General features: G+C 47.2%; 1 protein-coding gene across 1 annotated transcript; it reads left to right on the top strand.

The window, feature by feature from the left end:
• The first annotated feature begins 376 nt into the window (after positions 1 to 376).
• LOC125967270 (tyrosine-protein kinase CSK) lies at positions 377 to 13,407 on the top strand. Its single transcript, XM_049718204.1, has 13 exons — positions 377 to 632; positions 7,579 to 7,662; positions 7,739 to 7,852; positions 7,927 to 8,039; positions 9,226 to 9,445; positions 11,025 to 11,118; positions 11,190 to 11,255; positions 11,330 to 11,429; positions 11,509 to 11,599; positions 11,670 to 11,743; positions 11,830 to 12,025; positions 12,103 to 12,189; positions 12,349 to 13,407. The coding sequence occupies exons 2-13, from the start codon at positions 7,648 to 7,650 to the stop codon at positions 12,529 to 12,531; spliced, it is 1,353 nt and encodes a 450-aa protein (XP_049574161.1). The 5' UTR covers positions 377 to 632; positions 7,579 to 7,647; the 3' UTR covers positions 12,532 to 13,407.
• The last annotated feature ends 282 nt before the right edge of the window (positions 13,408 to 13,689 follow it).

Genomic DNA, 13,689 nt, shown 5'->3' with positions numbered 1-13,689 from the left:
ACGTCCCTGGGTCCATTTGTGGTCTTCAGCATCCTTAAAAAAAAACTTTTGACACGGCCTGCAACCGTATTTGGTGCAGAAACTTTATAAGTCATATTTAAATTTGACTTGTAAAGTTTTCGCTTTGAATGGAAAAATGTTAGGTTAATATTTTGTAAACTGTGGGTGGTGAAAGGTTTTTCATTTCTGGAATGACCCGTATCCCTGCAAATGAGGCTTATTTACTTTAGAGAAAAGAGAATCACTTACAAAGTTGGCATTAGTAACAAGTCGACCATCGGTTGATTATCGCCTGTTGTGTTGGCCGCCATTTTGGCCGCTGGGTTGTGCTCGCCGACCATGAAGCTCAGCCAGCTGCTAATCGCTCGGCTGCGCATGCGCGGAGACCATTTCCTCTCGGGAAGCAGAAGGCCCTTCTCTCTTGTTGCCTTGCCGCACATACACACTCATATATACAAATAAACACACATGATCGACAGGGCGCAAAGTAACGTCAAGTCCACGCAGCGTTTTTGGGATTGTCGACAATTCAAGCCGCAGCAGCCGATCCTGGATGCTCCCCGCCGCAGTCACCCCCATGGACCACCGTCGCTAGTTTGTCGCAGCCCGCTTGGTCGACGCTTTTTCTCGGGGTGAGTTAGCCTTTTTTTAGCCTCTCTGTCTCTGCGGGTTACTGTTTTCCTCTCGTTGTGGTTAATTTCACTCGGCGCTAAACGAGACGAGAGAAGCCATTGTTTGTATAAAGATTGTAATGCAATGTTTTTTGGTTTTTTTTTAAGACTCATTGCTAAAGCGCAACCAGCGTCAAACACGTTACCGTTAGCCGCTAGCTCACCACAAAATATAATTGCATTAGCGGAGACACGCACACAGACACACGCCCGCCCTCTTTTTCTATCTTTCTGCCTTCATTTTCTGAAAATAAAACATTTAAACGAAGCTATTCTTGCGTTGGCATCTGCTAACAACGCCCACCGCTAGTTTTGAACCATCAAAGATGCGCCCCTGATTCCATTATCGGACGCTTCGCTTGCGGTAAGCTTTTTGTGGTCAAGCACTAAAGGTGCGTTTGACAGGCTATTTGTTGCATTTATTTGAATAGATGATCATATTATGGGTAGAAACTAGCGGATGCATTTTTTTTTTTTTTTTGCGGGAGACATTGTGCGTAATGCAATAATTGACTGTTACAGTACATACAATTATACGCACAGCCGCTGTTTATTTTTAAACCCGCAGCCTTGTGTTTTTGCATTCAAGGGACCAAGAGGGCATCTTACCCATCTTGTTTCATCGCCCAAAAAAAACACGTCCTTATTTCAAAACACGTACAAATGATCTGATTATTAGTTTTATCCCTAACAGGCCATCTCCCGTATTGATTACATTCTGTTGAATGTTTCAAAAACTCGACTGCAGACATTTTAGGCCTCTTTTTTTTTTTCATTCGCTTCCTGTCCTGCCTGCTCTTTCAAGTCATGATACGCACATACCTTTGCAAGCCAGGGCACGACCATCAAGGGCTTCAGGAGCCTTCTTAGCTCCAACCATAAGCGAGGAGGGGCCAATGTGCTTGCTCAGCTCAATGTTTTTTTTATTCACTCTTGAGTCACACGGTGTGTGTAAAAAAATCTACATTACATGCATATAAGACTTCTGCTAGCTTTAGCAGCTAACGAAGTGGTCTACATCTTTATTTGGTGCTCAAATGGATGATCCTAATCAAATGGCATTTGGATTACAAAAAGACTGACCCACAGTTTCTTCGGAGCAGAATTACAGTATGTGAGGCAGCATCACTTTAGCCGGGTCGTCACATTTGCCGAGACATTTTGTTTGTTCCATCTGTCAAGTCTTACACTTGAATTCTTCGCTCTGCTTCCAACGTGATTGACTCGCCAGAAGGCATGTGAAGGAGAAATGTGTAAGCCTGCGAGGTCATCTTTATTAATGTTTGTTTGGCAGCTTGGAGTCGAGCTTTGTTTCCGACTCCGCTGCGCCGCGCCGATCTCATTGGCATGCGAAGTGGAGGCTTCTCGTAAATAAGGCGCATCCACTCGCTGTCCATCAACGCTTGCGTTGCCCGGTCGGTTTAAGAACGGCAGCAGGCGTGCAAAACGGGATCGGAGATTGGCGGACGGATAACAAAAAACGTTTAATGTGCACGCTGGACTAATTGTCGGCGATGTCACTTTGGAAAGATATGCCGTGTCGAGATGTTTTCAAGCTCCGGTTTTATATCGTAGTTGGACAAAAAAATGCAAACAAAAGCGAAACAGTTCCGCCGTCACGCGAAATCACGAGTTCGTCTCGTTGGCTGTCAATTTGTTGGAGCTATTCAGCAGCTGATACGCACATACCTTCTCATAATGGACAAGAATGCCAGGCGCTGGCTTCCCAGTCATGCCCACTTGAATTCACCCTAGAATTGTTCTATCGCGTTGAGGTCAGGACTTTTTGGGAGGCCAGTCATGTTTATCCACTCACATCTTTGTCTGGCTTGCTAACGTCATGAAGTTTTTTTTTTCTTAGTCAGGAATGAGATATCAACGCACTCCAGTTGAGAGCAACTGTCATACCTAATTAAAGGGCCATAAATAAACGATGCAGTGATATGGGTTTGGACCATCTGAGATGTCCTGGTGCTCCTCAGTGCTGCGTTGGCATTGCGAACCCGCAGCAGATGATGAATCCCTGCTCTGCTGGTGATTAAAGGCATCAGAAGCAGACGCGGGAGGCAACGTGAACTCGTTCTTTATGTTGAGGTCAGCGGACTTCGGCTGGGCTTCAAACGGGCCCGCCGAGGATCCATTACCCCCCTGCTGAGCACCTAAGCCAGACTGGGCTCTGCTCCCACATGGCTTTCGGGGGAGAAGCTTCAAAGACGATGTAACCGGAGACTTGTCCGTGGCTTGATTAGATGACGCTACTCTAAACCGAAATGGGAATAAAAGTGAATCATCTCGTCGATTCAGTTCCTTCACGCTCTCTGTTGATCAGACCGAGCCCTCTTTACAAGACCCTCATCGCTAACGGCCTCGTAGAATGGTGGCATTGTGGCCGCCATCTTGGGTGCAAACTCTCCATCTGTGCCAGCGTCTGGTCACCCCCACCCCCCCGCCACTTGAAGCCTGCGAGGGCTTCTTCTCCCGAGCTGACCGACCAACATGTTGAGCAGAGCCCACCGGGCACCCCGGAAAATACCGACTGGGAATCGTTTCACGCGATCCGATTATTCGGATTGCTCCCACAATCACGAGTCGTAAAAAATAATGACTTATCATAAAGCGAGTGGATGTTTTAAGCAGTCGTCTCCCGGATAATTAGGTTACATTTTCTAAACGTAGCCCGTAAAAAGAAAGTGCCAGCCTCATTATCTTCCTCTCGAGGGGGTTCCACCATTGTCGAACTTTTTCCCTCTTTCATCTATTGCACATTTAAGGAGCACGGATATTTTTATTTGTTAGCAGCATTAATTAGTCCCGCCCCCAAACCACAAAGACCTCCGCTTGACATGTTGAACGGTGGAAGATATTCACTTCCTGGATGTAAGCGAATATGCCCCCGCAGTAGTTCACTTCCTGTTTTCGAAACGTACGTGAGCAAGTGTGTGTGTGTGTGTGTGTGTGAACCTCCGAGTGGTGAGTGCCCCACGCTGAGCGCCGATGCTTGCCTGCGCACAGAAAATGAATAATTTAGAGTCCTGGCATAACGCGACGCAAGTTCCATTATTCAGAGCTGGCATCCAATCCGACGATAATACGCAGATGCCAGCCGGCCATCAAAAAAAAAAAAAAAAAAACATCTCCAGTTTTCCCGTTTTAACTAGCGGTCTACGAACACTTCCCGGCAGTTTTAACCGTTCCCATGTGTGTTAAGACATGCGTGGATTGAGTCGGATTTTAATCCAACACCAAAGATGTTTTTTTAGAAACGTGTCAATCATCGGGAATAGAAACCGCAGATAGCGTCAACATCTGCATATGAATTAAAGTTGTCTTGTGATCATTCCAAGTCTGACTCGGGTGTCCTTCACATGGAATCTTGTCTTGTGAGCCAAATGTGATTGAAGCATCTCTTTCTACTCCTTTTTTGCCAACGTGCCTCCTCCTTCTCATCACGACGTGGGTGTTTCGCCATGGTGTCATTGGTGCTGAATGCGTCTCTTTATTAAACGAGATTTGGGGCTGACATATTGTGCCCGCACCCGGCTGTGTCTGCTGCTAATGATGTTCTTTGTGTCTCTGCGTGCATGCGCTTTGCCTCCCTCCTCTTCCCCGCGGCCTCAATGGAAGACTTGTCATGTGTTGCTAGCAGAGGAGATGAGGCAGCACACACACACACACATTCCCCGTCACCTCCAAGATACTACCCGATGTCCTTTTGACATGGTCGCCAGAGTAGAATATTCGAGATGCCCGGCAGTGGACACGACATATTGGCATGTGTCGGGGTACAGGTGGCGCTAGTGCGCAAATTCGTTGTTAGTTGCCGATCATCCGTTCCATTTATACAGCTGTGTCTTGAAATACGACTTGAAATTGTTCATTTCTTGTAATTCAAATCATTTGTCTCCATTGGAATGAATGGGGATGATATTAATCCGTTCCAGCCCCCCTCAAAATCTAATGTTTTTTCAGGGAAAACAGAGTCTTTCATTGAATTTAACATTTCCATAATGTATGCGCCGCTAGAAGCGAGTCCAGGCTGCCTCTACCCCGACGTGCATTGAGAAGATATAAATAGCCGGAGTGTGTGTGTGTGTGTGTGTGTGTGTGTGTGTGTGTGTGTGTGTGTGTGTGTGTTTGTGTCTGTCCGCACTGAGACTCTGAAGCTCAAGCTCAAACAATAAGCAATCGCCATCGCCCAGCATCACTCACCCTTCCTCCCCCTCTGCGGCCCAGCCGTCGCGGGCCCTTTCCCTTCCCCCCTGCTCGCCCGCCAACCCCTCTTCCTTTCTTTCTTCCACTTCCTGGCTGCCTGCTTTTGTTGTCCGACGCCAGCGGTGAGTCCGAGCGGCCAGTCGCTCCGTGACGTCACGCCTGTCTGTCTGTCAGCCCACCCGTCTGCTTCTCCACCACCCCATTATAACCCAGAAGCAACTCGGGGACCACTGCTTTGGCGGAATATGATTTATTATATTATTATTGGATTATCATTATATATTGGATGGGGAAACGTTACAGAAAATTAGCTGCAAAGTAAATCAAGTCTAAATAATAAATTAATTTTATTTCCAATTTTGCGGACCGCCTGCAATACCGCCAAGGACCACCGATTGACAATCCTCAGCGTAGACCTGAAGACAGTAAACAACGTAACAGAAAGGAAGTGAGCGTCTTCCTGTTTCTTCACGATGTTTTTTCTCTCATATCTCCGTTTTGACTTTCCGTACAAATGAAACCTTGCAAACAGCAAATAATTTGTTTATGTTCCATCCCACAAAGCCACATCTCGCCATTATTTACATCTCTGTCATCTCTCTCGGGGGCTTTTTCCACGCACCTATTTCCACTACCTCATTTCACTCGGGAGGTTTGAATATCCAAATTATTAGCCACCCATCGACATCATAGGGCAGTATATTAAAGTTAACGTGACTTCTCCCCAACACATGATTGATCAGGAATGTTGTTGACTGGAAATGTACATAATGGTGTCCTTGTTGGGGCTGTTGCGCAACTGGAGTCTTGATCAATTCGATTTCTCTCAGGACACTGTGTGGCATTTTTTTTTTTTTTTTCTTAGTATCTGGGCCAAACAGCAAGTTAAAAAAAAAAAGCAAGATATTTGCGATAAATCTGTTTCCCTGTATTTCGTTGATGTTCTGTTTTCTGTTTCCTGTGCGTTGGTCGTGTACTCACGGTGGAAGAAGCGCGATATAAATAACGCCCGCTTCGCATCGGCCACAGATGCCTGCGGTTTTGTCACTCTGGTTTGAGACGCTGACAATAACTTTTTCCGTTAGGCCTCGGGCCCTTTCTAGTGATTCCTCTGTTTACGCTTTTATTTACACCAACGGTAAAAAGCTGACAGAGCAGCAATCGGCTAAAAGAAAAACTTGGCGCTGTGTTTCTTTGGTTGTGGGGTGTAAACATGCCATTGTGTTTTTAGTCTGGATTTACTGGTGATTAACCTTTGACCTTAGGTATTTGCTAAAGTGGTGCTCTATATGTAGCGTTGAGAACTTTTTTTTTTTTTGCTCCTGTGGCCAAATGTTCATCCGGCTGAAAGCTTGGGGATGGGCGGTGCAATGCAGGTATAGCAGTACATCACCGTCAAGCGTGCAGTATAAATGACAACGCAGCCGCAGGAACACGAAGGCATCGTCAATCCACAGGCTTGCCGTGGTCTAGTTAGTTTGAGCGCACGGGCGTGATAGTGCTCCTTCAATAAAGAGCGCCGTTGCATCACTCATCGCCATGACAACGTCACAATGAGCGGAGACAAATTTAGACGCAAAGGAGGAAGTGATCGTCATTCATGTCCGCCTTGCGCAATAGTCCGAGTAGTAAAGCCTGATACAAATTGATACAAATGTTTACGCTTGCGTATGATCAAACGCCCAAGTTGTCGTCTCTTAAGGGTTCAGTTTTTTAGAAACACTGTTTAGTATCCCCCCCCCAAATTAGTTTTCCATGAACCCTCTGGCTGCTGCGTTCTGCTAGCGTACATTTCTTTTTAAAAAATTAAACCACATTTACCCGGGGACTGCACTAAAGTTGCATAACACCCACATTGGTGTGTCAGACGATGTTAAGAGATGGGCCACAAGATGACTCATTCTTTCATAACGAAAGAACATCTTAATAGCCAAGCATCTCTCTCCGTGACCTCCACGTGTCCCTGTGTTGACAATCGGAGTTTTTTTTTTTTTTGCTCCATGACCTTTTGTACGACACAAATTCGAAATGGCAAGTATTGTTGAGGACATGAATCTGATTTTCATGCATGTGTGTGAGGGCCATGTGATTTGAACAATGGGTCCAAGAAAAGAGGAGCACTTGACTAATTTGGTCGTGATGTTTAGGCGGCGTGCTGCTTGATGTGCTCAAGGCGTTCCTCAGAGCGGCGGCAGTTAAGAATAGCCCTCTTTGGCCTCACAATGCGGTCCGGGGCTAATACGCAGCTGTTGCTGTATCCGCCATCGACCGCAAGCGGGCCAGTTCCCGTGTCAACACAGGATGCGGTGGCCGCAGCGCCGTCGTCGACTCTCCAGGGAATGTGTCATGCTCACCGAGCCTTACGAGCTCGTCTTCACAAAATATCGCTTTCCTTTGCGGGTACGGATGCTGTCGTCGGTCAGCCCCTCCCCGCTTCATGCAGAGCGATGGAAAATATGACTCTACGACTTCCTCCTTCTCGCTTGACTGGCAACTTCCTGTTCGCCTGACTGCTCGCAAAAAAAAGTGCGATGCTCTACAGCGCGGGGGCGGGTGGTCAGACTTTTTAAGGTGAAATGTTCTAGAAATTTAAGAGGCTGTTTTTGGTTGAAAGCAGTCATTTGGGGTGAATGACGCGGTGATTAATTAATGCGCGTGAATTTTGAGCTAACGTTCGGTTTTATTTACGTCACAGCTCTGATGGTACCAAGTAAACAGTGAGCGCTACCTGCCCGAGGACACCTGCTGCCCACTTCCTCTCATCATGTCTGGGATTCACGTAAGCGGCACCAGCATAAAACAAGTTTGGTCGGTCGGTCGGTACTGACGCCATTTTGGGGTTTTTTGCATCGCAGGCGCCGTGGTCGACGGGCACCGAATGCGTCGCCAAGTACAACTTCCAGACGGCCAACGAACAGGACCTGCCCTTCTGCAAAGGAGACGTGTTGACCATCATCGGAGTCACCAGGGTAAGCGGGCCCTCGCTATCTCTGACTACAACGCTCATTAAAGTCGGCTGAAGAATTTCTTTTCTCCTCTTCAGGATCCTAATTGGTACAAAGCGAGGAACGTCGTGGGCAGAGAGGGAACCATTCCAGCAAACTATGTCCAGAAGAGAGAAGGAGTCAAATCAGGAGGGAAGCTCAGTCTCATGCCGTAAGTTGGTGGAACAAAAAAGCTCCTCAAAAATTATGGAAAAGAAAGGCAAATATTAAATTCCTGCCTCCACCAGTTAAAATCAATTCCTGCTTTTTTCTGGTCTTGATGGGAGTTGACTTTTATTTTTTCTCCTTCACTTCTCGGACTTTTTTTGCGCCGTTCTCACTGTAACTAGTTGCAAAGCCTGGAGGGGGTGGGGGAAGGGTGGCTAGGACAGGAAGAGAGAGAAACATTTCTAAAAGGGGGAACATGAGACAAGAGCAACATGCAAATGAGCCATAAAGAAGAAATTGACCCAAATAACGGTGTTTTGATTCCACACCGCGCCTCATTTGCCGATCCATAAAACGATCAGCTGAAAGTGCAGCACTCCTTTGAACCCCGTTATGAGCATCACAACGCTCGGCTTTTGGGTCATTGGGTCATCCGGCGCTCCAATGGGGTTGTTACATAACCAACATCACCGACTGACGACACGGGAAACAAACTTCCTGTTGCTCACTGCAGATTTACCGAAATAGTTAAGCAGCTTGTTGAGTGGCTTATGAATAACTGGTGGATTTTATATTGCAATCATAACTTTTTTTTTTTTAATAGGTTTAGGCATATTGGGAAGAAGAAATTAAAATAATTATGTCTGTGGGCTGTAGACCCTCCGCCGTTCACTGGAGAGGCAGCCTGCGCTGATCTCATCAAATAGAAACGCATTAATCTGCTTCGCCACAAAGCCTCGCGCTGTCTGCGGGCGGAGGCCAACGACGAGGAGGGATGGATACCAGCAGCCACGAGAAACAGGCTAAATCAATTTGCGCCGTTATGCATCCATCCATCTAGCTATCTGGCTATCTAGCTAGCTAGTCCCACTATTTCTCCACCAGCAAGTCAAAGCCAAAAGCTAAGCAGACTTTTAGCATTAGCACAGATTAGCATTGATCGCTCTCATTTACTCGAATGAAGTTGACACGGGGGTAATTTGTGGTTGGGAGTGTGTTTTGGTTTCTTCACACTCTCTTGGGCCGGTAAGAAAACTCGCATCACTCGTCATCCCTGTCGCCGTGGTAACCAAGGCATCTGCAGAAGAGATCTCAAAACATGCTAATTTCAGAAGAACAATTCAAGACGTCAACAATGAGGAATATTCTTCCAGCACTTAATCTTTTTTTTTTTTTTTTTTCCCCCTCAGTTGGTTCCACGGGAAGATCACCCGCGAGCAAGCCGAGCGGCTGCTCTACCCTCCCGAGACGGGCCTATTTCTGGTACGCGAGAGCACCAACTACCCGGGCGACTACACGCTGTGCGTCAGCTGCGACGGCAAGGTGGAGCACTACCGCATCATCTACCACAACGGAAAGCTCTCCATCGACGAGGAAGAATTTTTCGACAACCTCATGCAGCTGGTGGAGGTGAGCCGGAAAAACACGGCGAATCATTTTTTCGATCCACACATACGACCTAGCTTACTTTATTTAGCATGACGAATGAATATATTCAAATTGTGCCGCTATTTATTAGCGCCGTTACATAACCTCGGGCACCCGACTGAAAAAGACACACCGGGAGTTCCCGGTGGGGTTTGACTAAACATCTCGCTTTCTTCCAAAAAAAATCCGCCTGAGCTGTTATCTGCAAGGCTGGCGGGCGGATAGACTTTCATCCCGTCAGATAACGAGAAGCTCAAGAGCTCAAACTATGGGGTGCGATTTTAATTGGGCTGGCAATGGAAATGTACCTTCAAGGTAAAGTCCAAATTCTTGCCTTCAGATTACATAACAATAAAGGCAACTTTGCTTCAATTAGTTTTTAATCCTAATCCTAGCCAAAATGTTTTTTTTTTGTGTCCAACTTTTAGTTGTTCCCCATCTTAGCCTTTCCCTTTTTCTTTCCGTATCATTATTGTTCCTCCGGGCTGGATCTCCGCCGTCCTTGTGTAAACCTCGCCACTCTGTTATCCCGCCTTCCTCTCTTTTTTTTTTTTCTCTCGTCTTCTATGTATAGCTTCTCCCCGCCTGCATTTCCCACTGCGTCTTCCCTCCTCACTCGCCGAGGATTCCTCGCATTCTTAGCGTGTGTATTTTCCGGCTCGACCGTCCCTCGCTCCCGTCGGCTTGTCGCGGCAGGCCTCCTTTGCGAAAGACTTTGAAAAGGAGGCGGGACTCCCCTGTGATGTCACACACGCCGCTCGCTTTAATCACACTTTCCTCTTAAATGATCTTTCATCTTCGTGTTAGTGTTGCGTAATGCATTGTTCGCAGCGCTCAGCCACGTGGGAATTTCCTTCGCTACAACGGCACCACCTGGTGGTTGTAATCGCCAACGCAGCCACTCGGCCAATTGGTCATGCTGCAGTTTTGGAATTTGTCGTTGACTCCCATGCGCGACTTGGTAATCGCCGTTTCCCGAAATGAGTATGTCCGCCTCCCACGGGTGGCGCTTTCTCATCCACGTCCCTGTTGTCGCGTCACACATGCAGCGCTGACGCTCTGCAGTGGAGTTCATGCAGCTTTGCCCATGATGTCATCACCGGCCAATCGGATAGCATCTTCAGAGTTAAACGTCGTCCACTTCCAAATTGTGCAGCCAGTTAAAATGCAGTAGATTAGATTATAGCCAGGATCTGAACATTAACACTAAAAAAACTAAATGTCACATTTGCATATGTTTGGTAAGTCATCCTTGTGACTCGGGGAATTTCTTTTTTTCTTTTTTTGCTCAGTGACAGCAAAGGGAGGCGAAGTTTTCCCCGAACACTTGAAAAAAAAAAAAAAACTGACATTCAGAGAAGTGTTTCTTGTAGCAGACAAAAGGAAATGCGTTCAAAGAAAGCACAAGATGAAAGTCAAAAGCTGTTTAACGATGCGACTTTCAGGTTCTCTTCACCAGGGAAGACCTCAGAAACATCTGACACACTTTAGAAGTTTTGTTTTTGAGGGTGTCCCCAAAACTGACGGTACGTTTAAAAGCTGTTCAATTCTGTTCCCGCAGCACTACACCAAAGATGCCGACGGCCTGTGCACCAGCCTCATCAAGCCAAAATTGATGGAGGGCACTGTGGCGGCGCAGGATGAGTTCTCCAGGAGTAAGGACATTTGGATTCATTGATCCATCATTGCCTTTTTTTATTTTATTTAATTTTCCTCACTCTTCCAGGTGGCTGGGCCCTGAACAGGAAGGAGCTGAAACTCCTGCAGACCATCGGCAAGGGAGAGTTTGGAGGTGAATCCCCCCACCTTAGAGTTAAGGATGTCAACTTGGAGTTTCTAGCCCGGGTTCTCCTCCTGTCTTGTCAGATGTAATGGTGGGCGACTACAGAGGGAACAAAGTGGCGGTGAAGTGTATCAAAAACGACGCCACGGCGCAGGCTTTCATCGCCGAGGCCTCAGTCATGACGTGAGTCACATCTCCAGTTCCTCAGATACATTCGAATCCGTTCTACATAAATCTGATGTTTTTTTTTATGTCTGCAAAGGCAACTGAGACACAACAACCTGGTGCAGCTGCTGGGCGTCATCGTGGAGGACAGGGGAACGCTCTACATCGTCACAGAGTACATGGCCAAGGTCGGTCAAACTCCAACTTCGATTCATGATTTTTTTTAACAAAGGTGTCGTTACCTCCGTTGCGCAACAGGGCAGCCTGGTGGACTACCTGCGCTCCCGAGGACGGACTGTGCTCGGCGGTGACTGCTTACTCAAGTTCTCACTGTGAGATGTCTTCTGTGTAGCTTTGCACTTCCATACTGCAAGTTTCATTTCCTGTGAAAGAAAAAAAAAAAAATCCTGCTTTACAGCGATGTATGCGAGGCGATGGAGTATCTGGAAGCCAACAACTTTGTCCACCGAGACCTGGCGGCCCGCAACGTGCTGGTGTCGGACGACAACATCGCTAAGGTCAGCGATTTTGGCCTGACCAAGGAGGCCTCCTCCATACAGGACACCGCCAAGCTCCCCGTCAAGTGGACCTCACCTGAAGCTCTGAGGGAGAAGGTGAGAATTATTTTCAGACACTCAGACAGGGAAACTGACTCACTTTGGCAACACTTTTTTTTTTGTCCCCCCCTCAGAGGTTTTCCACCAAGTCAGATGTCTGGAGTTATGGAATCCTCCTCTGGGAGATCTACTCCTTCGGCCGTGTGCCTTACCCTCGAATTGTGAGTACCCGAATGAATCAAATTTGGTAGAATCAAACAATTTAAATGACACTGAAATTCAATTTAAGATTTTTACAATTGTGCTCCTGGACTGTGAGGGCTTAGCCTGCAGGTGGCAGCATTGTTCACTTTTTGCAAACGGCCTCTCTTGTCTGGCAGCCGCTGAAAGAGGTGGTGCCCCGCGTGGAGAAGGGCTACAAGATGGACGCCCCCGACGGCTGCCCGCCGGTGGTGTACGACCTGATGAAGCAGTGCTGGACCCTGGACGCGACGGTGCGGCCGTCCTTCCGCATGCTGAGGGAGAAGCTGCAGCATATCCGAGCCAAGGAGCTCTACCTGTGAAGCGGCGGGTGGGTGATGACGATAGGGGTGGGGAGTTTAGGAAGGGGGGGATTAAAAACCAAGGGACCACAGTGAACTTTTCTCCCCCCCTCCACCCCTAGATACCCGCCAGCTTCCCTTAAAGGACCCACTTCCTGTTGGTGTTGTAAAGCTTTTGCCCAATTGGCCGCTCTTTTCTTTCTTCTTGCTCCTCCTCTTCCTCTCCACCTCTGTTGAACACGGCATTAAGTGGAGGGGAGGCTGGCCTTTTCCCTCCACCTTTGTCAGGTGCTCGCTCACCCCCCCCAACCCAATCCACCTTGCATGTCCCACTGCCGCCTCAGTCGCTCGCCCTCCTCCCTCTGCTGGCCGTGGTGTCAGGTGTGGGGCCTTCGCTCTGTGCCAAAGTGCCTCCAGTCCTCCAGAGCTCCACAAAAACGCCACCACTGTCTTTTATTTGAAATTGCCCTTTTTTTCAGGGAGGTTATCAAACCAGTTTTCTAGTGCCGTATCTCTTTTATCCCAGTTTTTTTTTTTTCTTCCCTCTGCATTTCGAAGCATTTTTTTGGGGTCCAGGAGCCATGAGTGGCGGAAATGGAGGAGCAGACGGGACGAGGACTTGGAGCAGCCTCTGAACGGTTCATCATACGTGGGCTTGATTTTTTTTTTTTTTTATATCAAATATATTTAAAGGATTAAAAAAAAAGACTGACTGGGACAGAATTTAAAAAAATAAAGGCGGACGGGGGCAGTTGGGGGACGGTGGTGCATGATGTGTGCGAGCGTGTGTGTGAGAGTTAGTGTGAGTGTGCGAGAGGCCTTCGGTTCAACTGTCAGTGCTTTCAATGTTCATTGTTTTATTATGCTATCATGAATAAATCATTCCATCTGAGTAGACATGTGAAAGTGACAATATTTTTTATTTGTGATGGAAACGTATCAGGACAAAAAGTATTCACGGCAATTCAGTAGTAGAACAAATCACACGCCACACCGCATGATAATCAGGATAATCTTTATAGTCATTCAATAATTTAGCCTCTGCTTAGTTGCATAAGAAGGTAAATGTCCAAATTTGGTCATATGTGTGTACTGCTGTAGTCTGATGATCTGTGGTCCAAACTCTCGTGAACACTCCTCATCCTTTAAAGATATGTTGAAGTAATCCTGATGAGCAGG

Source organism: Syngnathus scovelli, chromosome 4 (genome assembly GCF_024217435.2).
Source record: "Syngnathus scovelli strain Florida chromosome 4, RoL_Ssco_1.2, whole genome shotgun sequence".
Classification (NCBI taxonomy): domain Eukaryota; kingdom Metazoa; phylum Chordata; class Actinopteri; order Syngnathiformes; family Syngnathidae; genus Syngnathus; species Syngnathus scovelli.
The sequence above is the reverse complement of the archived record's forward strand: the minus strand, read 5'-3'. Positions and strand labels throughout refer to the sequence as shown.

Bases quoted from the DNA above. Each gene is read 5' to 3' on its own strand.
- LOC125967270 (XM_049718204.1), top strand. The intron at 9,446-11,024 runs GTGAGCCGGAAA...CTGTTCCCGCAG, and splicing joins ACCTCATGCAGCTGGTGGAG to CACTACACCAAAGATGCCGA. The intron at 11,430-11,508 runs GTGAGTCACATC...ATGTCTGCAAAG, and splicing joins GCCGAGGCCTCAGTCATGAC to GCAACTGAGACACAACAACC.